A 22,401-nucleotide genomic window follows, 5' to 3' on the forward strand; every position below is an offset into this window, starting at 1 on the left:
AACTGGTGGGACGTCACCAAAATTAAAAGCTTCTGCACAGCGAAGGAAACAATCAGCAAAACTAAAAGGCAACCGACAGAATGGGAGAAGATATTTGCAAATGACATATCAGATAAAGGGTTAGTATCCAAAATCTAGAAAGAACTTATCAAACTCAACACCCAAAAAACAAATAATCCAGAGAGGAAATGGGCAAAAGACATGAAGAGATACTTTTCCAAAGAAGACATCCAGATGGGCAACCGACACATGAAAAAATGCTCAACATGGAAATACAAATCAAAATCCCAATGAGAAACCACCTCACACCTGTCAGAATGGCTAACATTAATAATTCAGGCAACAACAGATGTTGGCGAGGATGCGGAGAAAGAGGATCTCTTTTGCATTGTTGGTGGGAATGCAAGCTGGTGCAGCCACTCTGGAAAACAGTATGGAGGTTCCTCAAAAAACTAAAAATAGAACTGCCCTACGACCCAGCAATTTACTACTAGGTATTTATCCAAGGGATACAGGTGTGCTGTTTAGAAGGGATACAGGCACCCCAATGTTTATAGCAGCGCTATTGACAATAGCCAAAGTATGGAAAGAGCCCAAATGTCCATCGATGGATGAATGGATAAAGAAGATGTGGTACATATATATATACCTATATCTATCTATATCTATCTATCTATCTATCTATATATATATATATATGGAGTATTACTCGGCAATCAAAAAGAATGCAATCTTGCCATTTGCAACTATGTGGATGGAACTGGAGGGTATTATGCTAAGTGAAATTAGTCAGAGAAAGACACAAATCATATGACTTCACTCATATGAGGACTTTAAGAGACAAAACAGATGAACATAAGGGCAAGGAAGCAAAAGTAATATAAAAAGAGGGAGGGGGACAAAACATAAGAGACAAATATAGAGAACAAACAGAGGGTTGCTGGAGGGGTTGTGGGAGGGGGGGATGGGCTAAATGGGTAAGGGGCATTAAGGAATCTGCTCCTGAAATCACTGTTGCACAAAATGCTAACTAACTTGGATATTATTTTAAAAATAAAAAAAAAGAAGAAAAAATTTCTTTTTGTAACTCTGTGTGGTGACAAATGTTAATTTATTATGGTGATCATTTTGCAATCTATCCAGATATTGAATCATTATGTTGTACGCCTGAAACTAATATGCTATAGGTAAATTATGCCTCAATAAAAAATACTAAAACAAATAACCTCCAAGAAAACAGGTTTGTCATCTAAACGTGCACTCGTGGTCTATAGCATCATGCCCCATAGCACCCACCTGCTGGGGCACAAGAGGAAAGCATTTACACGTGGTGCCGAGGACCCTCCTTACTTATTACCATTCTGATCTTAATCTGACGTTCATTTATTTATTGAAAACATCCTGCAGGGACCATGAAGGACACAAGAGACTGAGTAGGAGACATGAAGGCTGAAGTCCCTTGTCCTAGGAGTTTATTGGTGTCAAACACTAAGCAAACACGTGAATGAAAATACTTGAGAAATGCAGTAAGTTCTATGAAGAAAAGAGACAGTTAATCCCCGGAAAGAATAAAATGGGCAAGCAAGTAAAGCCTCTGAAGAGGAAGTGATAATTGAGCTCATATGTGAAGAATAAGATGGAGTTCATGCAGGAAAATTAAAAAAAAAAGAAAAAAGGGGACACATTTTCCAGTGGTGGGAATACCAAGTGTAAAGAGGTTTAAAAAAAAGGGACAGAGGGGTGGAGAGAAAGTCATCTATAAAGTACACCTGAAATTAAGTTACTGGTGGTATTTCACAAAACAAAACAAAGCAAAACAAAACAGGGGTGGGGGGTGGAAAACAGCATAGTTGGGTCATTAAGAGCCTTAAAACAAGCCCGCTTTAGGCGGGAAAGATTGTTTTTTTCTAACCTCTCAGGAAAAAAAAATTTCCATTTCTCTGTGTTAGATGATGCAATACATCACATTCTGAATGTCATTCCCAGGATTTTAGAAAAACGGCTTACATATCTTCTTTGCTGCCAAATATTAAATTGTACAAAGACCAAATAACAAATCAAAACTATGATACTAGAGGTCTCCCCGCGCCCCCTCCCCAAAGGTTCTGACATCTCTCAATGATTATCTACTAAATGGTCCACCCGCACCAATGTGTTTAAACTCTCGGAACTGTAAGTGATGATTTGTGATTTCTCCCACGAGAGGAAGCAGCTTTTCCTCAGTAGGCTCCCAAGGAAACAATTTGCCTTCAAAATGCGTGTTTTCAGCTTGCAATATTGATTGGTATCATAAAACTCACTAAGACAGAATCCAGGAACATTTTTCTTTCCTTACAGTGATGTAGCAAATATCTGTTTCTGTTCATTCCATCGCTATAAGGAAATAAAAATATGAAGAAATCAAGGTCTCTTACCAAAGATTTGTGGTGAAATTAAGGTCAGAAATAATTTTAGAAAATACTAAATGAATTTATCTTAAAAAGTAACTTGTATGGTGACAGATGGTAACTAGACTTAGTGTAGTGATCATTTCATAATGCATATAAATTTTTTTTTTTTACATTTATTTATTGTTGAAAGACAGAGACAGAGCACAAGTGGGGAAGGGACAGAGAGAGAATGAGGCACAGAATCCGAAGCAGGCTCCAGGATCTGAGCTGTCAAGCAGAGCCCAATGTGGGGCTTGAACCCACCAACTGTGAGATAATGACCTTAGCCTAAGTTGCATGTTTAACTGACTGAGCCACCCAGGCACCCTTCCTAATGCATATAAATGTCGACTCACTCTGCTGTACAGCTGCAAGTAGTGTAATATGTTGTATGTTAACTATACTTCAGGCTTTTCAAAAAAAGCAATCCTGCGGTTTGGGAGAACAAATGCCAGTTAGAAACAATTCTAAACTCTCAGTTGAATTGTCCAGTTCATAATTGTTCCGCCTCTTTCCACTGGGCTCTTAAGACTGTGATGTTGGAGGGAGCCCTGGTGGCTGAGTGGTTAAGTGCCCGACTTCGGCTCAGGTCATGATCTCATAGTTCGTGGGTTTGAGCCCCGTGTCAGCCTCTGTGCTGTCTCCCTCTCTCCCTGTCCCTACCTTGTTCACGCTCTGTCTCTTTCTCTCTCTCAAAAATAAATAAACGTTAAAAAAAAAAAAGACTGTGATGTTGGAATCACTGGTAGCATATCTGAAATAGTGGCCAGAACAGGCAGAATGGAGCCCTGGAAGTGACGGAGTGTGGATGACAATGCCGTCAGGACATGTGGACTTCCTGGTTCCACGCTACTCCTCTCCCTGTAACTTACACGTTTGAGTTGGAATTCTGTCACTACGATAGAAAGGGTCTGGATTAAAACAAGCAATGTGCAATTTCTTCACACAGTTGGCCCAATGAATGGCTTCTTATCAGGCTTCAATTAGGGGTCCTGATGTAGAGCGAAGACAGAGGGGAACAGAGCATAAAAGGAGTAAAGCAGTAGGGGGTCCGATAACAAAGTAGTTTATGGTGCCACGATGGCTGGCATCATGTAGGAGCTCCGAAAGTGTCCAAATAGGCAGTTAGTTTGAACACAAAACTCCTCTTTCAATCCTGAGTACACGACAGAGAGATTAGCTACACCACGCTCGCCCCCTCCCACATACCAAAGTCCCACTTCAGAGTCTGGTGTTTAATCTTTGGGATCATTAGAACTCATTCCAGCCAGAGGTGGAGATCTTTTTTCTGCATTAAACATATTAAATTCAGGTATGATGCAGCAAGCCATAATTTATGATCTCATTATACAGTTAGAATCGTCTTTGTTGAACTTTAATGTATCCTTTAAAAAATCCTTTTTAAAATAGCAAACATTTACTACCTTTTTACCAATACATGCAGGCACCACTTTTAAGGACTTCATTTAAAAAAAGCAAAATTTACCTACAGTGAAATACACAGATCTTAAGTGTATAGTGTGATAACTTTTGACACATATTTACACCTGTAGAATTACCACTTTGATCAACATATAGAATATTTCCATGACCCCAGAAAGGTGCCTCATGACTGTTTCCAGAAATCTGCCCCCCAAAACTACTATTGTGATTTCTATCATCATAGATTAGTTTCACTTGTTGTTGAATTAAATATAAATAGAATCCTAAGTAGACACTCTTTTATTTCAGCACACTTTTTATATATGTGCATAATATTTTATTTTTATTTATTTTTAACATTTATTCACTTTTGAGAGACAGAGCAGGAGTGGGGGGGGGGGTTGGGCAGAGAGAGAGAGGGAAACAGAATCCAAAGCAATCTCCAGGCTCTGAGCTGTCACCACAGAGCCCAACATGGGGCTTGAACTCATGAACTATGAGATCATGACCTGAACTGACATTGGATGCTTAACCGACTGAGCCACCCAGGCGCCCCTATTTTATTTTATTTTGTTTTAAATGTTTATTTATTATCTTTGAGAGAGAGAGAGAGAGAGAAAGAGTGCGAAGAAGCAGGGGAGGGGCAGAGAGAGAGGGAGACAGAGGATCTGAAGTGGGCTCCACGCTAACAGCAGAGAGCCCAATGTGGGACATGAACCCACAAACCACGAGATCATGACCCGAACCGAAGTTGGACGCTCAACCGATTGAGCCACCCAGGCACCCTATTAATTTGTTTTAAGCTTATTTATTTTGGGGGAGGGTAGAGAGAGAGGAAGAGAGAATCCCAAGCACAGAACCCAGTGTGGGGCTGTGTACATATTTAAAAAAATTTTTTAAGTTTATTTATTTATTTTGAGAGAGAGAGAGTGTGAGCAGGGTAGAGGCAGAAAGAGAGAGGGGAGAGAAAGTATCCCAAACAGGCTCCTTGATGTCAGCTCACCTTGATGGTGGCTCAAATTCACCAACCATGAGATCATGACCTGAGCTGAAGTCAAGAGTGGGGCATGATCAACAGATTGAGCCACCCAGGTGCCCCTCTGTACATATATTTAAAAAATTTTTTAATTTAATTAATTAATTTTTAATTTACATCTAAATTAGTTAGCATATAGTGCAACAATGATTTCAGAAGTAGATTCCTTAGTGCCCCTTACCCATTTAGCCCATCCCCCCCTCCCACAACCCCTCCAGCAACCCTCTGTTTGTTCTCCATATTTATGAGTCTCTTATGTTTTTTCTCCCTCCCTGGTTTTATATTATTTTTGTTTCCCTTCCCTTATGTTCATCTGTTTTGTCTCTTAAAGTCCTCATATGAGTGAAGTCATATGATTTGTGTCTTTCTCTGACTAATTTCACTTAGCATAATACCCTCCAGTTCCATCCACATAGTTGCAAATGGCAGATTTCATTCTTTTTGATTGCCGAGTAATACTCCGTTGTATATATATCCCACATCTTCTTTATCCATTCATCCATCGATGGACATTGGGCTCTTTCCATACTTTGGCTATTGTTGCTAGTACTGCTATAAACATGGGGGTGCATGTGCTCCTTTGAAACAGCACACCTGTATCCCGTGGATAAATGCCTAGCACTGCAATTGCTGGGTCATAGGGTAGTCCTATTTTTAGTTTTTGGAGGACCCTCCATACTGTTTTCCAGAGTGGCTGCACCAGCTTGCATTCCCACCCTCTGTACATATTTTAAAAATTCATCAATGTTGTTTGTTTTCCATTAGTAATTTTTATTGTTGAATATTTCATTGCATGAAGATACATAATTTGTTTATTCATTCTCCTGTTGATAAAATTTGGGTTGTTTCCTGTTTTTGGCTATCTCGAATAAAGTTGATATAAACATTCTGTATAGATCTTTTTTTAATTTTTAATTTTTATGTTTTTAAAGACTGTTTTTCATTTTATTTATTTTTAGAGAGAAAGAGAGAGAGCACAAGCAGGAGAGAGAGCAGAGGGAGAGAGAGAGAGAATCTCAAGCAGGCTCCATGCCCAGTGCAGAGCCTGATGTGGGGCTCGATGCCACGAGGCTGGGATCACGACCTGAGCTGAGATCAAGAGTCCACACTTCACCAACTGAGCCACCCAGGCACCCCACGTACAAATCTTTGTGCAAACACATGTTTTCATTTTTCTTGGGTAAATTCCTAGGAGTGGTATCACTGAGTCTTAGGATAGGTATATGTTTAACTTCGCAAAAAAAACCCAACAACAACAACAACAACAACAGAAATCCAATAATTCTTTGAAGTAATTGTACAACTTTACTTGTACCACCAACAAAGAGTGAGACTTTAGGCTCTAGATAAGGGCTCAGCAAACTTCCGTTTGCCATCTGTTTGTATATAATCCATGAGCTAAGAAAAGTTTAAATGGCTGAGGAAAAAAAATCGGAAGAATAATACTTCACAACACTTTACAATTCTATGAAATTCAAATTTAAGTATTTATAAATAAAGTTTTATTGGCACACAACAACACTCATGTGTTTCTGTGTGGTCTGTGGCTCCTTTCTTGGTACAACGCAGCACTGTGTAGCTGCCACAGAGATTCTATGGCTTGCAAAACATATTTACCATCTGCCCCTTAGAGAGAGTTTGCTGACCCCTATTCTGCATGCTGATCAACATCTGGTATTGCTGGATTTTAAGCCATTCTTGGGTGTGTGGACTGCTATCTCCATGATTTTAATTTGCATTTCCTTGATGACCAATGATGTTGGCAGCTTACTGATTCTTCATGCATCATTTTTCGTGAAATGTCTGCTTCAGATCTTTTGCCTGTTTTAATTGGGCATCTTTTTATGTCAGTCTGTAGGATTCCTTTTTATGTGCTGGAAACAAGGGCTTTGCACCTGTGAGATCATGACCTGAGCTGAAACCAAGAGTTAGATGCTTAACCAACTGAGCCACCCAGGCGCCCCGAGGCTGTTTCTTCTTAATAGTGGCCCGGGTGTCTTATTTTAAACTGTTAGAATACTTTTATCCCATAATCATACAATTCAGATATAACAGCCTCACATATTTGGTTATAATGTTCTGTTTTGAGAATTTAAAGCACACACAGAGACAATAAGTCGTAGCTCTGCTTTCCCTCCCCACCCGCCCCACCAGCTATAACGATAATCCTGGCCTCCCCCTGACCCACCCCAACTATAACCATAATCCTCGAGTCCTCGCCTTCTCTCTCACTCATGTCCAATTCATCAGCAACTGTTAATCTGCTTTCAAAATCTGTCTAGAAACTGACCACTTCTCATCACTCCATTGCTACCACCCCGTTCCAGGCTTCCACTGGCTATTTGATTTATTACAATAGCCAGAGTAAAATCCAAGATCTTTTTAGTGTCTTGTATGTTCCTACGTGGTTGGCCACCGGCTGGGCTTCTTCCTTGACCACGCTAGGCTCATGCAAACCTCAGGGCCTTTGTACTCGCCTCTCCATATCCTGAGATGCTCTTCTCCATAAAGTTACCTGCTCCTATCTTTTATCTCCTTCAGGGCTTGGTGCAAATATCCATCTTCTCAGTGAAAGCTTCCTGAACAAGTTATTTAAAATTGCAACCCAGTGCTCATTCAGCAATCCCTGTGCTCATCAGATGTCATTTAGGTGGCGGCAATGATGAGGCACAGCAGAGGTGCCTAGTGGGCAGGTCCCCGGAAAGAGAAGTGGTTATAGAAAGGGTGGGAAGAGCTAAAATCCTAGTGTCACTTATTTTTGCAATTCTGTTTAGTTGCTGGCACTGGGGGTGGCCTTAGAAAATCCTGATTCTGGGATGTTCCTTTATTTAGATAAAACTTGGGCTTTGTCCCCTGTAAGGTGCAGACATTCCTGGGGAAGGGAACACGTAAGACCTTGCCCTTAAGTCATGGTATGAATTAAGGGACGACAGGAACAGGGGGCAGGAAAGTGCCTTCGGCGTACTCTGTGTCTTGAATTTTCACAATGATCCTTCTGGAAAGTACTCTCATCTTGATGTTATACTGAAGGAAAGGAAGCTCAGAGGTGCTGAGTACCTCCCAGGGCCTACACGGCAGGGGCTCTCTGTTAGTTCACACAGCTGCTTTCTTTATGGATATGTGCATGCAGAAGACAGAAAATATAGACAATGGTTCTGCCATATGTAAAGATCCAACTCCGACCCACAGCACCCAGCCCAGGAGGCCAACCCACTCTCTGCACTAACCAGCCCTGGAAGTGAAACCCTTATCTCAAGCAACTTGTTCCAGAAGGCAGACAATAACCCTGTAACAAATGGTCCCAAGTGGCCAGGACTTGATTAATAACTGACAGCTTCCTTAATTTTTGTCCCCAACCTCCAACTTAGGACCACCTGGAGAATGGCAAATAGGTACTCCTAACCAATCAGATGGGATGCCCTTTTTCTAGTTAGCCCACCTGCAGCCTCCCCTCACCAGCAGCCTCTGCTGGGAATTCCACCTGAGGCCTTTCCTTTTTTCCACTGAAAAGCTTTCTGGCTCCTCTGCCTCTGTCTCTGAGCCTGCCAGGTGCAGCGACGGTGGCTGACTCTCCCGCTGTCACAGGCTCTGAACGAACAGCCTCTGCTTGTGCTCATTTGGGTGGTCACCATGAAGTTCCACAGTGGGTTCACAGAAGCAGCTGAGTTCTGGGTACACAGTGCTTGTGGATGGTTTGGGGTGATAAAATTGTTGTTGGTTAGCGTGAAGGACTGCAGTATAGCAGCGTCTCTCAAGAAGCGGTGTTCAGTCTGGGTTCCATGGTGTCCATGGCTGGGAACTTCAGAGAGGATGCTCCCAGCAACCTGGGATGGGGGTCCTTCCCTCCCCGCTTCTGTCACCCCTGCCTGGGGGGTGGGTTGCAGGGGGAGATGCAGGAAACAGACTATTCAGTGAAGACACAGGGAATGGAGTCTCTAAAAGGCGGCTAGTTAATACCAGCCGTGCAAAAGTCTGTTGACCCTGTAGCTGTGCTCCTTTGGAGCCCTGACTGGGTGCGGCTGAGTCCTCCCCTCCTTTTGGAGGGGAAACTGAGTAACAGAGCCCACGCTGGCTGGGGAGGGCCAAGGGGTAAATGTGGACCAGGGAGGGAGACCAGGCATTTCCAATTGGACTGGAAACTCTACGGAAAAAATTACAAATGATCTCGTACCATCCCTTGGCCTCCCATTGAATTATAATTCTCTAGTAATAAAATGTTATCCTTGGTAATGGACTTAATCTTCATTTAATAACGCAACAGGAATGACTAAAATGCCCCACTTAAGAGCAAGGTGCTGTACGGAGAAAATGAAAGCAAATACTGATAATCAAGAAAGGGGAAGAGAGGCAAAAATGGAGGAGTGGAGCCCAAAGACCCTAGCGCGGGCCACTTGGTGGGTTCTGGGGGCCGGGGAGGGAGCTAGTGAGCGGATCAGGCAGCTGGAGCTGTCCCTCTGCACCTGTGTATTAACAGGAGCAGGTGCATATTCATGTGGGGGAACATGTCTTCACAGCTCATTGGTCATTGGTTGTCCCTAGCCCTGTCCTCACTGCTCCCACCCTCTGCCCTGAGAGCCTGGGCCCTTAGTACTTCCTGGGCCCCTACCGAGGGGCTATGCCAAGAGTTTTGGCAGAACTCCAAGCTGTCTTCCCCTGTGGTGTCTAACTGGTTCTCCTCAAAACACTGAATTTCTTTGCACAGCGAAAACCTACAATAGTCAAAAAAAAAAAAAAAAAAAAAAGAGTAACTCCCAATACACTGCGTGATCCAGGCTGTGACCCACCGTGTGACCCACAGTGATCCATGGTGTTCAGGTTCTTTTGAAGAATGGCTTGCTTTTTTTTTTTTTTTTTTCCATTTTGGTTTGAATAACAGGATTTTGAAACCCATCATCTATATTCCTAAGTGAACATTCAGCTATGCTTGATTTAAATCAGGGACTATTTACACATAGGATAACCTATAGGAATTTACGTCAAGGGAGAGCTGAGGCAGAAATAAAAGGCCTTCCTTGGGATGGGGCAGTATCTGGGGAAGCACGCCTCCCTGTGTCTACTTTGGTGACTCACTGACACCAGATCCCTCCTCTCCCTCCATCCACAGGGCCACACAGCTCCTGCGTCTGCGCCCGTGCGAGACCATTGACCCTGTCCCCCTGCACCCTGTTATGAGCTCATTATTGTGTCCAAGCCCAAATGGGAGCGGTTTCTTCTAAGAAAATACCATTAGACCAGAAGAGGAAAGTGGATCTGAATATTAAAGAAACATTCTCCATTAGGCACAGCAAAGTATATCAGACCAACTTCCTCTCTGGCTGCTTTTTATTTCTATGCAGCATATATAAATAGTTGATGTTCAGCATGCTGTTCCATTAAAAAATAATTCTACAATGAAGTACCAGTTAAAATAATTTCAGAGATAAAGAATTATGTAATTGTCCATTACTGGCCCAGGAAGGAAAGAAATGTATTAAATGGCTGTCTTCCTCTCATGGCATCTGATTGGTTTTCTTTAGCACATTGGGTTTCTTAGTACAACGAAAACCTGTAATAACCAAAAAGAGAGGGTTACTCCCTCATGTCCCAAGAATGTTACATATGTCAATTACAATGTATCTGAACTGGACTTTGAACTTTGCAGTGGACCCAGAGTTTTAATGCACCTCTGGAAAACGTGTGATTTTTTTTACTTTTTGTTTGTTCTAAGTGGAACCTTAATATACTCTATTCCAACAAACCCCTCAAAATAGAAAGCAAATCCCTTAACTTTATAAACGGAAATATTCAACAAGGGTATTTTCATTTTTCAGTGAGAAAGCTCTTTGGAGGTCGGACTTGGGTGACCTCTGCCCAGAAGCTCCTTTGTACGGCCTCGTGCCTCTGTCCTCAGTGCATCATGGGTACTGGGTTATGCTGTGTCATTCGGGTGCTTTATATCCTTGTCTCCTGCACAAAGCCATGAGTTTCTGAGGATGACCTCGTATGCCAGCCCTTGGCAGACCTGGCAGGTCGCAGGTACCATTGACTGTGATCGAAATAATGAAGGAGTGGCCCATCATATAGCACTGACCTCCTTCTGAGCACACAAGTGACTCAAACAAATAAGGTCAAAGAGCTGATTGATTTGGAACCTACACTCCTCTGGGATATGCTGGCTTTGGCCTTGTTCTAGGTTTCCTCCTCAGGGAGCTGTGGCCTTATGGTTTGTCTACGTGGTCTCTAAGGCCGACCAACCCTTGGGGGCTCAGGTAGGGTGAGGCCCAAGCACTCCCAGGGATTAGCACCCACCTTCTTATTCTGTCCTGCTTCATGCTGTGGGCCCTAATCCACTTTCCGAGTCTTGCTCTGCTCATTCAGAATGGTGACTTTTGTGTCTACATAGATCTTGGTAGCTGGCCTACCTCTGATTGTCTTTCCCCTGAGAAAGAAATACAATCTGGGTCTCAGTGCATGTGTGCCTCATGATTCTGACTCGACCTGATGCCTCTTACTGAGAAGCTACTTGTGGGGAAAGAAGAATCAGAAATTTAGGTCTTGGCCTCCCAGCTGGAGCATGCATGGAGATGCCAAATTATACTCTCTAGATGTTTCTAAAAGCTCCTGCAAAACACAACTGCTTCTCTGCAATGAAGTTAAAGGTTTCACATTATGGCTTGGCATTTATTTTTACAGTTATTTTCTTTCAAACTATAAAACAACAGTTAATTAGAATTATACCATCAAAAACTCCTTACCCACCACTGTGCAGGGGCAGGGGGAAGAATTGCCAGTGCCTGGATCCTGGGTAAGCTATTCCCCTCACCTGCGCACGTTTTAAAACCACTTTCATCAAAACTTAAAAACTGTTGTCCTTGGGGCATCTGGGTGGCTCAGTCAGTTAAGCTCTCAACTTTGGCTCAGGTCACGATCTCCTGGTTCATCAGTTCGAGCCCTGTATCGGGCTCTGTGCTGACAGCTCAGAGCTTGGAGCCTGTTTCGGATTCTGTGTCTCCCTCTCTCTCTCTGGCCCTCCCCCGCTCGTGCTCTCTCTCTCTCAAAAATAAATAAGCATTAAAAACATTAAAAAAGAAGGGTGTCCTTATGACAGTAGTAAATAAACAGTGTCCACTGCTTAAATGTGGACCGTTTTTGAGGGTCAAATAACAGCCCTGAACTTCACAATGAATATGTTTCTTCATAAAAAAAAAAAAAAAAAAAAAAAAAAAGATAAACTTTTGTTTTCTTCATGCCTCTTTACAGTCAGTCTCCCACGATGGTGTAATTCAAGATGCAGCTTCTAGTATTGATTTATGAAGCACTTTGATGGTTGGGGGTAAAAGGAGCCATCTCCCTCTCACTTCACACTGCATTTATACTGCCTTTCAAACTTTCTTCATGTTCTCAAACCATCCGTCCTATTTGGTAAGCATCCCAGGTCTCCGCTACCTCCTGAGCACCTCTGGGTTCTTTCTGTGGCTCTACGATGAATAGGGAAACCGGAAACCGGGCTGCCAGGTGTAAACTCCCAGCGGGTTTCAGGATGCTTCTGCTGGTGGTCTGCTTTCAGGATCTGTAACAGCATTATACACATTTATGTGCAAATGCCAAAATTCCTCCAAGCAATTAAGTTCCTGCCTTCCTTGTGCTCCCCTGCTAAGAATGCATCCTAAGGAAGGGGGAAGCCTATCACACTGTTAGATTTCTGTGTGACCCCTACTACTGGTGTTATTCACCCATGCTGTTGCCATTCAGCACATAGCACGCGCACGCTTACATTGCTATTTCTTTTGTAGGCTCATGCCCTTTTTCTTTGACCACACTGTGAGTATCTTCTGGGTGGAGACTGTATCCTCTGCCCCTTGGAATCTCCGTGATATTACCCAGAGGAGCAACTGCCACACAGTAGGCTCTCAAAGAAATGTGTGTGGTAAGTGAGCAGTAGAAGTGATTCAATGGATAAAGCACCCTTTTCCCTCGTGGCTCAGGGTATCGATACAATTGCTCCTTGTTTTCCTCTCACGCCGAATGTCCTCTGGCTGAGTTCGTCCTGGACGACTTTTAGGGCGTATCTGACTTCCTGGGAGAGAAAACTCACTTTTCTGCTGCAGAAAAATACACCGAGTGAGCCCTAATATAAGGTATAGGGATGCGGGCCTCCCCTAGGTCTGTCTCTTCTGTTAGGATTAAAGAGAAGGTGACCCAGTGGGCTGCTTTCACACGTCCTTACCCACCATCCGGCTGCAGCTGTGCTGGGCACGCGGCCCACACTTACCCTGGGACAGCTTTGCATCTTCACTGCCCTCACAACAGCAAGTGAAGGCTTGATGGGAGGCGCCCCCAACATCCTGTCTTCAGTGACACTGGGTATGACCCCTTTTGACAGCAGCAGCATAATGATGCTGTGACTGCTCTTGACTAGGACACAGAGATCGGGCAGCCCTACAGAGCAGATGCGAGGCCGCCTGGAGGTCTAGGGCGTGGCATGCTACTCCCCACACTGCGGAGGGGCTGGATTGCATTCTAAAAGCCTTCTTGGTTGCCAATAATTTACCCCCTTGTACTGCAGGAGGAAATGTATTCAAGTGGTGCTTTTTTATTCATAAGCCATAGCTTTTGGTAATGAGACACGATCTCTCCTGCTTTGGTCAACTTTTTGGGCTTTTTAAGAGGAGGGCCTGATGCTTGTGGTCCTGGGCTCTTCCTCTTGGGATCCTAATTCAGGGATAAGAATTTTTCTCCTTTTCTATTAAGGGAATTTTTTAAAAAAGATCTAATTTTAGAGTAGTTTTAGATTCACAGCAAAATTGGAGAGTATAGAGACTTCCCATATCCCCCTGCCCGCCTTCCCCGCAGCCTTCCCCTATCACTGACATTCCTAGATCAACAGGGTGGTTTGTTTGTTACAGCTGATGACCCAACACTGATGCGTCTTTATCCGCTGAAGTCCATAGTTTATATTAGGGCTTATCCTTGGTGTTGTATCCATTGGACAAATGGATAATGACCTGTATCCATCATTACAGCATCATACAGAGTAGTTTAGCTGCTTTAAAATTCCTCTGTGCTCTGTCTATTCATCCCTAGTAAGGAAATTTTAAAACACTAGGCAGTTTTCACTGTCCCTAAATAGAATTAGAACCACTGCTTCAGCTGACAGTCTGATTCTCTTCTCTTTTTTTCAGTTTAAAGAGTTTGTTTTGGCTTGAAACCAACCAAAAAAATAACTGAATATTAATAAATGTAGACATGAAGTCAATTATTCTGGGTGCTGTGGGGTAAGGAACAATCATTCAGGGTTCTTTGTTTACTCCAATTGCTTTGTTGATGTCGTGGGGTTTTGACAAGCTCCTGCTTATCTTTGAAAGTCATGAGCTGATTTGAGGCCCTCGTAGTTAGGTCTTACCTTTGAAAATGCTTATACTTGGAAACTTTTCATAGACCGAATTAGCTAGAGAATTTGCTCGATCTTTTGGTTTCAACTGAACTGAACAACCTGCTTGCCACTGAAGAATTTCACTCTAGATTGCAAATGTGTCTGACAATGTCAAGAGAACAGTTACCTGGGGTAGAGGCGGGGGGTGGGTGGGGTGGGTGGGGGGGTGGGGGTGGGCAGGGCCCACACACCTGAATGCAAGACAGCAGACTCATGGGAGTGCTAGGCGAGCCCGGGCTCTCTCAGGAACGCTTGTGAGCACAAACACCTGATCATTCCTTTCCCCACGTCTTTCTCTTCACCTGCAGGAGGCAATCACCTGTACACATCCTGCAATTTCATTTGGATCCTTCCAAACCCTTTCCTTAAGGCCCACGTTGAAAGTTGGGGTCACTGCTGTATTGTCCTCCCCAGAATGGGCTCTGTGACAGCTGCACTGTTCCTGCGTTCTTGTCTCCAGCCTCCTGTACCACTTTGCATAAAGTGGAAAACGCTGGGGATTCCTTTTTGGTCCTAATTATCTTTGACCTCCCAGCTGAAACTCCTTGGCTTCTCCCAGATGTCTTTGTTATTCTTTATACCTTTCCTTCTGCAACACTCTTCTGATCTGGGGCCCTGTCCTGGGCCCTTCTCCTACTCTGAATATTCTCCTGGGGTGGCATCCCCTCCCCCAGGGCCTGTTGCTTCCCAGACAATGCCCACCGGCTTCTCATGGGTGACTCACCTTCAACACATTCCAAGCGCAACTCATTGTTCTTTCACTCCGCCTCTCTCTTCCTCCTAAGTCCCCTATTGTGGGGGGTGCCATTGCCATATTGCCCGAGAGAGAAATCTAAGATTTCACCAAGACTCGCCGCCCCCCCCCCCCCCCGCCCGCCGCCCCTCCTTTCCACCACCTCCTCGGTCCCCAGATTTGGTGGATTCTACTTTGCCTATATCTCGATCGCCTCTGGCCCTTCCTCTTTGTTGTTACTACACCGGCCTGCATTCATTTCTTCACCTCTCTTGACTGGACCATTGCAACCTTCTCCAGCTGGCTGTTTACCAGTGTGGTGCAGTGAAGCCAGACTGCTGGGTTGGAATCCTGGGCTCCAGAGGTTGTGTGAATCTGGAATGGGATTAGTGTTTTTAGACTGTGTGATCTCGTGTTACTATTTAGTTTACAATTTAGAGTATGGGTATCACAGGGAGGAGTGGTTCCGCTGAATATAGAATTCAGAGATTGTGCCAATTTATGGAGTCTTCACCAGGTGCTAAGCTCTATGCCAAGTAAGTTTACATACTTTTTTTTTTTCAACTAATTTCAATTAATCCTGTCAGTAAGCATGTGGCATCAGGATTATTACTGATAGGGAAACTGCAGCCCTCACCTACGGTCGCATAGCTGGTAAATGGGTACGTTGGGATTTCAAACAAAATTTCTGTCTGACTCCAATGCCATGTTCTTAAACACCATGCATCTTTTAGTGGATCATAAGTATATCCCCAAGTTTTGAGAGTATTCATAAAAAGACTTACATATTCCAGTGACACAATCACAGTAGTTGACATCTAGCTTGAGTCCAGTTTCAGAGCCAGTACTAATCATCTGTATAAACATGAATGGGTTTGCAAGTCGTTATGGACTGAGCGGTGTCCCCTCAAAAGTCATATGTTGAAGCTGTGTTTCTGAGCGTGACTGTCTGGAGACAGGGTTTTTAGGAGTAAAGTTAAAGGCGGTCATAAGGGTGGCACCCTAATCCAATAGGGTTGGTGTCCTCATAAGAGGAAGGGAGACCAGTGCCCTCTCTTGCCATGACAGAACATTCGAGAAGGCAGCCATCTGCAAGCCACGAAGGGAGACTTCCACAGACACCAAATTCTGCTGGATGTTGAACCTGGACTTTCCAGCCTCTGCAAACTGTGAGGAAATTAATTTCTGTGGTGTAAGCCACCTTGTCTGTGGTGTTATCACAGCCAGAGCTGACTACGACCCAAGTCAAAGAAAGCAGCTTTGGCTGAGTGCTCTGACCTTCCGGTGTTTTGACAGGTCAAAGAACAGCTTGAATTCTGGGAATTAAATCTGGCTTCATGTAAACAATGCCAGTATCAAGCCTGTAAAACTGTAGTTAATGAATTAAACAGTAGAATGATACAGAAGTTGTGACTAAAATACCATAAGGGCATGACATCCCCTTCCAAGGCTGTAAGGAAGTGTGACGCTGCTGTGACTTTAGGAAAGTGAAGGTGTAGTCAGGTTATCTGGGACTTCTACTGACTTTCAGAGCCACGCTCCTACGGGAAGCTGGGGCAAAAGGAAGGCAGCGAGTTGACGAGGATGTGCCGCAGACAGTCATGAACCTCAAGTCTACTGCACAACTCAATGGCTATCTTGGCCACTGTATGCATTACCATGAATTAAGTGGGGGGAAAATAACCCAGGGGCGCCTGGGTGGCTCAGTCGGTTAAGCATCCGACTTCAGCTCAGGTCATGATCTCACAGTCTGTGGGTTCGAGCCCCGTGTCGGGCTCTGCGCTGACAGCTCAGAGCCTGGAGCCTGCTTCAGATTCTGTGTCTCCCTCTCTCTCTGCCCCTCCCCTGCTCACACTCTGCCTCTGTCTCAAAAATAAATAAACATGAACAAAAATTATTACAAAAAAGAAAAAAAAATCCCAGCCATTTATTTGAAAACAAACAAACAAAAAAACAAGTGATCAAAACCCTACAGTGGAGAATATTCCAGGTTTCTGTGACTATACCAAGCGCCTCCTCTTGGAGCAACTGAACACTTGGACTGAGGTCATTCTGGTTTGTACTAACAGCCGGGTGCAGAGGGAAATCAGCAAATGCCCCAAAGGGATCGCTTCCCTGGTGAAAGGTGTATTCCTGGCACAGAAGTACCAATCATACAAAAACAGAACAGGAAACAGTTGAATACAGCAAAAAACATAAATCCTACCCACCACTGAGAATTGGAAAATTGAGTAACAATCTGGAAAAGGAATAGTATCAAATGAGTAGCTGGGTCGTACATGACGGCTCTGCCCCAACAGGTATGTGGTGAACAAGGTTCACATCAGAGTCAACAAAAGCTGTGGAAGAAAAGACAGTGGCATCTACTATATGATAATCCCATGAGCTCAGTGGTAGAAAAATCTGCTCGGACAATGGTGAATGTAGCTTTCCTTGCTCAAGGTGTTTGGATAAATATTCTGATCCTACCTTCAGTTTTGTCGACTGTGTTTTCATCGGTGTAGACCCAGGGCCGCTACCACTGGAGACTAGAAACGTCTGTGTTGCTTGGGATAGAGATCAGAGATAAGAACTGGTGGCCTGTGGACTGCATCAGGCACATAGGTTGTGTTTTATTAATTTGAGCCAATGCTTAAAAATAAGTAGGCGTCAGATGAAAATGGGCATTTTCATCTTGTTTCGGAAATTCAGAAGACCTGGCAACAGTGGGCCTGAGTTCTCACAAGGCAGCAGTGGGATGAAGCTAGGACACAACTGTCCCTTGTAGTCAGAGCGTGGCCTGTCTCTGAAACCTCCTTCTGAATTGTGCCCCTCCCCCTACCTCTCATTCGTAAGTTGAAGCCCTAACGCCCAAAGAGCCTATATTTGGAGACAGGGCATTTAAGGAGGTTCTTAAGGTTAAATGAGGTCATAGCGTGGGTCTCTAATCTGATTTTTCCATCTCCCCTGTGTACACGTGTACAGAAGAAAGGCCATGTGAGGACACAGCAAGAAGGTGGCCATCTGCGAGCCAGGAAGAGAGGTCTAAAGGAAACAAAATCTGCTGGACCTCAGACTTGGACTTCCAGCCTCCAGAACCGTGAGAAAATAAATGGCTGTTGTTTGGTACTTGTTATGGCAGTTCAAGCCTACTCACATACAGCTCATGCTCTGGAGAACAGAGTTCTCTGAGAACTCCTCCCCATGGTCCACCCTACACACCTGACATATGCCCACTTCTCCGAGACCATTCCCTCCCCTTTCCTGCTCCACTGCTCTAGCTCTGACTCCAGGATCCCTTCTGGATCTGTGGCCTGCTAACTGGAACCTCCATCTTATCTCCACACCGTCGCTGCACCCTCTTAAAATCCAGCCACCCCATGCCTGAAAGAATGCTCCATCTAAAGGTTACAATGGAATTACATCCCTCTTATTGTTAAGCCCTCACGGGTCACATTGGCTCCCAGACTCTAGTGCTCTTAGCACAATGTGGGGTGCTAAGTCCTGTGCAAGAAACAAAGCCCAGGTCATTGGCACGGACCCAGGGGGGCATCAGCATGCATCTAAGCACCCATGAAGTCCTGTGGACTGTAACAAAGTGCCAAACAAGAGATGCAAATAGAATTCAATATGGACACGAGTGAGTTAAACATTTATTCCCATGGAGGACTGTGGGCATGTCTCCTCGAGGAGATATCAACATGGAAGATGGGACAGCCTTGGACCAGGGAGCATGGAGTAAGGAAGGGCCCTGAAGTGCATGTGTCCTTCCTGAGCCTGTGAGTTCTCTGATGCACATTCCGGAATAAGTAAATGGGGTCTGCAAGCAAGATAAATGGCTACTCAACACAATAGCAGCAAAACAAACATTTGAGGACATGCTTTTGATTCAAAGTTTTCTAGCTAAATCCATTCTAAATCCTAACAAAACCAAGAACCTTTCTCAGTTTAACTCAAATCTATACAAAATCTGATAAACCATGTCAACCTGATGCAACAGTATATGTTTTAATGTTGACATCTTTGGGTGACAGATACAATGTATTTTTCCCCCAAAGGGTGAGTAGTTTGGTTCAACACCATTTTCAATATGAGGTTGATATACAAGTTACATTAGGCTATGAGACAATATCTTTAAAGAGGATAGGCATTCAATATGTGTTACTAGAAGTTAGTTCTTTGGCGCACATCAACCCCTTCATTAGATAGATCTCCCAGTTTCTCTTCAAAGAATCATAAGCTTATTCATTTTTATATATATCAGACAAGCTCTGCTTCACCTACCCTTTTATTTTTTAAAAAATTTGTTCAACTGCACAATCACATTAAAACATTACATTGTCACAACCCTAGACCTTATTTTATTCTTCTCTTATTTCTTGCGACCACAATTCTCTCCTTTTTGAGTTATCTTAATCTGATGCATTTACAAATTTTGGCTTGAGCAATTTCAAATCAATTTCCTTCCAGACAAATAAGTGGGTGGGAGCATGCTTTAAGCACTTGCATTTCTGAAAATCTATTTTACCCTCATACACAAACAACAGTTTAATGAGATATGAAATTCTAAGATTACAATTCCATATTTTCGGAACTCTGGAAACGCTGCTCTGTCATAGTGTAGAAGTTAGCACTGTTGATGAGAACTCTGCTTCTGATGTGGTCCTTTTCCCTGTTCAGGTAACCTGCTTGCTTGTTTAGTTTTTTCTTCTCTGTTTCTCTCTCACCAACCACCCCCCCCCCCATTTCATTTTATTTTAGAATTCAGATATCTCACCAGGATACAGCAGCTAGGGCTGTGTTGTTTTAACTAGTCATTCTTGCAGTAAGTGAGCTCTTTCAAATTGAAGACTTAATTGGTTCTCTAAATGTTAAAAAGGCCACCTTCATTTATAACCAGGTATCTTAAGTCATGGAATGGGTTCTTTTCCTATGCATAACAGAGCACAGAAGTAAACAGTTTTTTTTCTTTATTATCTCATAAAATTTGGGTCAAAAGCCCACATATTAATTACATTTTTTGCCTTACAACTTATTTTTTAAAGCAGTTTATTTATTTAGGGGTGCCTGGGTGGCTCAGTTGGTTAAGCACCTGACTTCAGCTCAGGTCATGATCTAGCAGTTCGTGAGTTCAAGCCCCCCATGGGGCTCTGTGCCGACTGCTCAGAGCCTGGAGCCTGCTTCGGATTCTGTCTCCCTCTCTCTTTGCCCCTCCCTTGCTTGTACTCTGTCTCTCTCTCTCAGAAACTAAATAAACATACATTATTTTAAAAATTTTATTTATTTATTTTGAGAGAGAGAGGTAGAGAGAACACGAGCAGGGGAGGGGCAGAGGAAAGAGAGAGAGAGAGAGAGAGAGAGAGAGAGAGAGAAGGAGGGAGGGAGAGAGAATCCCAAGCAAGCTCTGCTCTAACGCGGGGTTGAACTCACAAAGGGTGAGATCATGACTTGAGCTGACACCAAGATTCAAGGTTTAACCAACTGAGCCACCCAAGCGCCCCTTGCCTTAACATTTAAAAGGCGTCAAGCAGCATCAGGAATTCATGATTTTTTAAAAATTTTAAAGGATTTATTTATTTTTATTCTCCAGTAGAGTACATAGAAAATGCTTTCCGGGTGTTAACTTGGAGAAGCACTGCTATGCTTGCTACAGCTAAAGCTTTGAGAAAATCCTAGCAAACCGTGTAGTAGTTTGTTCCTTTAAAACGCTGGTGACTTGGTGCCCGCTTTCTTGCAGGCAGTTAGCACCACGCACAGCTCTCGGGGAGCCTGCCACGCTATTCTGCTGCTGGTTCTGAAAGAGAAGCAAACGTTCCGAGAGCACTAGGGCTGCAATTACTCAATGAAATAGAAGTGCCACATCTTCAGCTGTTGAAGTTACTTCTACAAGCCACACCCACCGACAACTCTGCCCTAATTCTGCGATTGGAATAAAGGTTTGCGGTCACGCTAAAAGGCCTTCCAGTCTCCTGCCATTTGTGTTCCTAAAACAAAGTGCAGCGTGACTACACCGTTGCAGGAAATGAGATGCTCGCGTTAGCCATCCCTGTGGATCACAGGCCGGGGAAGTAAATCAATTGAGGGGGGAAAATTCCCAGAGAAGCTCATTAATTAGTAATAAATGGGCAAATGGCCCAAATCACAAGGTGTGGAAGGCAGCTAAGGCCGGCAGTGTGTTCTCGGCCAAATCACGGATGTAAATACTGTCGGTGTAAAAGTCGACCTAGCGACGATTTCAGCCCGACCACCCGCCCCGCGCACGTCTGCGACCGTAGCCCACCGGGTGCGGAAGGACCCGGGCCCCGCGCCCGGCGGGGCGGGGCGCGCGCCGACGACACCTACCCAGCAGCAGGAGCCGGTGCGTCTGCTGCAGGTCGCGCTTCTGCTCGCGGAGCATGCGGTCGATGTTCCTGCTGACCTTCCTCGCCTCCCGCTCCGCCTCGCGCTCCTCCGCGCGTAGCTGCTCCGGCCGCCGTCGCCGCTCCTTCTTCGGGGCGGCTTTGGGCCGCGTGCACGCCGGGCTCTCGCCGGCGCCCCGAGGGAGCGGGGTCTGGGCCGCGCCTCCCCCTAGCCGGGTCGGGGCCGAGGCCGGGGTCGGGGCCGGCACCGGGCCGGGCCGCGCGTCCTCCGCAGGCGCTTCCGAGGCGGCGTGGGGGACGTCCTCCGGGTCCCCGAAGAGCAGCGGCCGCAGACTGTAGCACAGACCCATGTGGGCGCGAGGGCGCGGGGCGCTCGGGGCTCAGGCCGGGGCCCCCGCGGAGGGGCGGGAGGGGGCTGCACCCGCACCCGGCGCGGCGCTACCGCCCGCAGGCTGCGGGCTGGGGGTGCGGCGGGCACGGGCCGAGGGCCACGGCCCCTCACTGTTCCGGAGGGCCATTTTGCATTTTCCGCCGGGTGCAGGGGGTGGCAGCCGCCCGGGCTGGAGATCACCTGATAACGCGGCGAGCCCGCCGCGCCGACGGGCCTCCACGAGCCCGGCCCCAGTTACCGTAAATACCGCCTTCCGGGCCGTCCCCCGTTACCGTAAAAGCCGCCACCGGGGCCGGCCCCCCGTTACCGTAAATACCGCCGCCAGGGCCGACCCTCGTTACCGTAAGTACTGCAGCCGTGCTGGTTCCACCGTAAATCCTACCGCCTGGTCCACTCTGATTACGGTAAATATCGCCGCCTTGGCCCGGCCCCCGAGACGGCAGGCACCGCCTCGCGCTCGGGACTTCGATACCGTAAATACGGTTGCCCGAGTCCGGCGTGCAGCTGCGGACAGTGCCGCAGTGGCGGTGGTGGTGCCGTCACCACCCAGAGCTGCCATTGCAGCACTTAAAATCTGGGATAGTGGTAAAAGAGAACGGGAAGCCGGAGAAAGGGATGGAGATGCCAGCTTTCAGATCTT

The 22,401-nt window shown here is 45.2% G+C and overlaps 1 protein-coding gene across 1 annotated transcript in view; it reads right to left on the reverse strand.

Annotated features, from left to right (window-relative positions):
- Nucleotides 1-22,176, reverse strand: part of GNAL (G protein subunit alpha L) — a 152,179-nt gene extending 130,003 nt beyond the window's left edge. The window contains exon 1 of the mRNA XM_060613213.3: nt 21,354-22,176. Within this exon, the coding sequence (XP_060469196.1) occupies nt 21,354-21,720 (367 nt within the window). The 5' untranslated portion in view covers nt 21,721-22,176. The remainder of the gene's footprint in view (nt 1-21,353) is intronic.
- Between the last annotated feature and the right edge of the window lie 225 nt (nt 22,177-22,401).

Source organism: Panthera onca, chromosome D3 (assembly GCF_046562875.1).
Source record: "Panthera onca isolate mPanOnc1 chromosome D3, mPanOnc1 haplotype 2, whole genome shotgun sequence".
NCBI classification, from domain to species: domain Eukaryota; kingdom Metazoa; phylum Chordata; class Mammalia; order Carnivora; family Felidae; genus Panthera; species Panthera onca.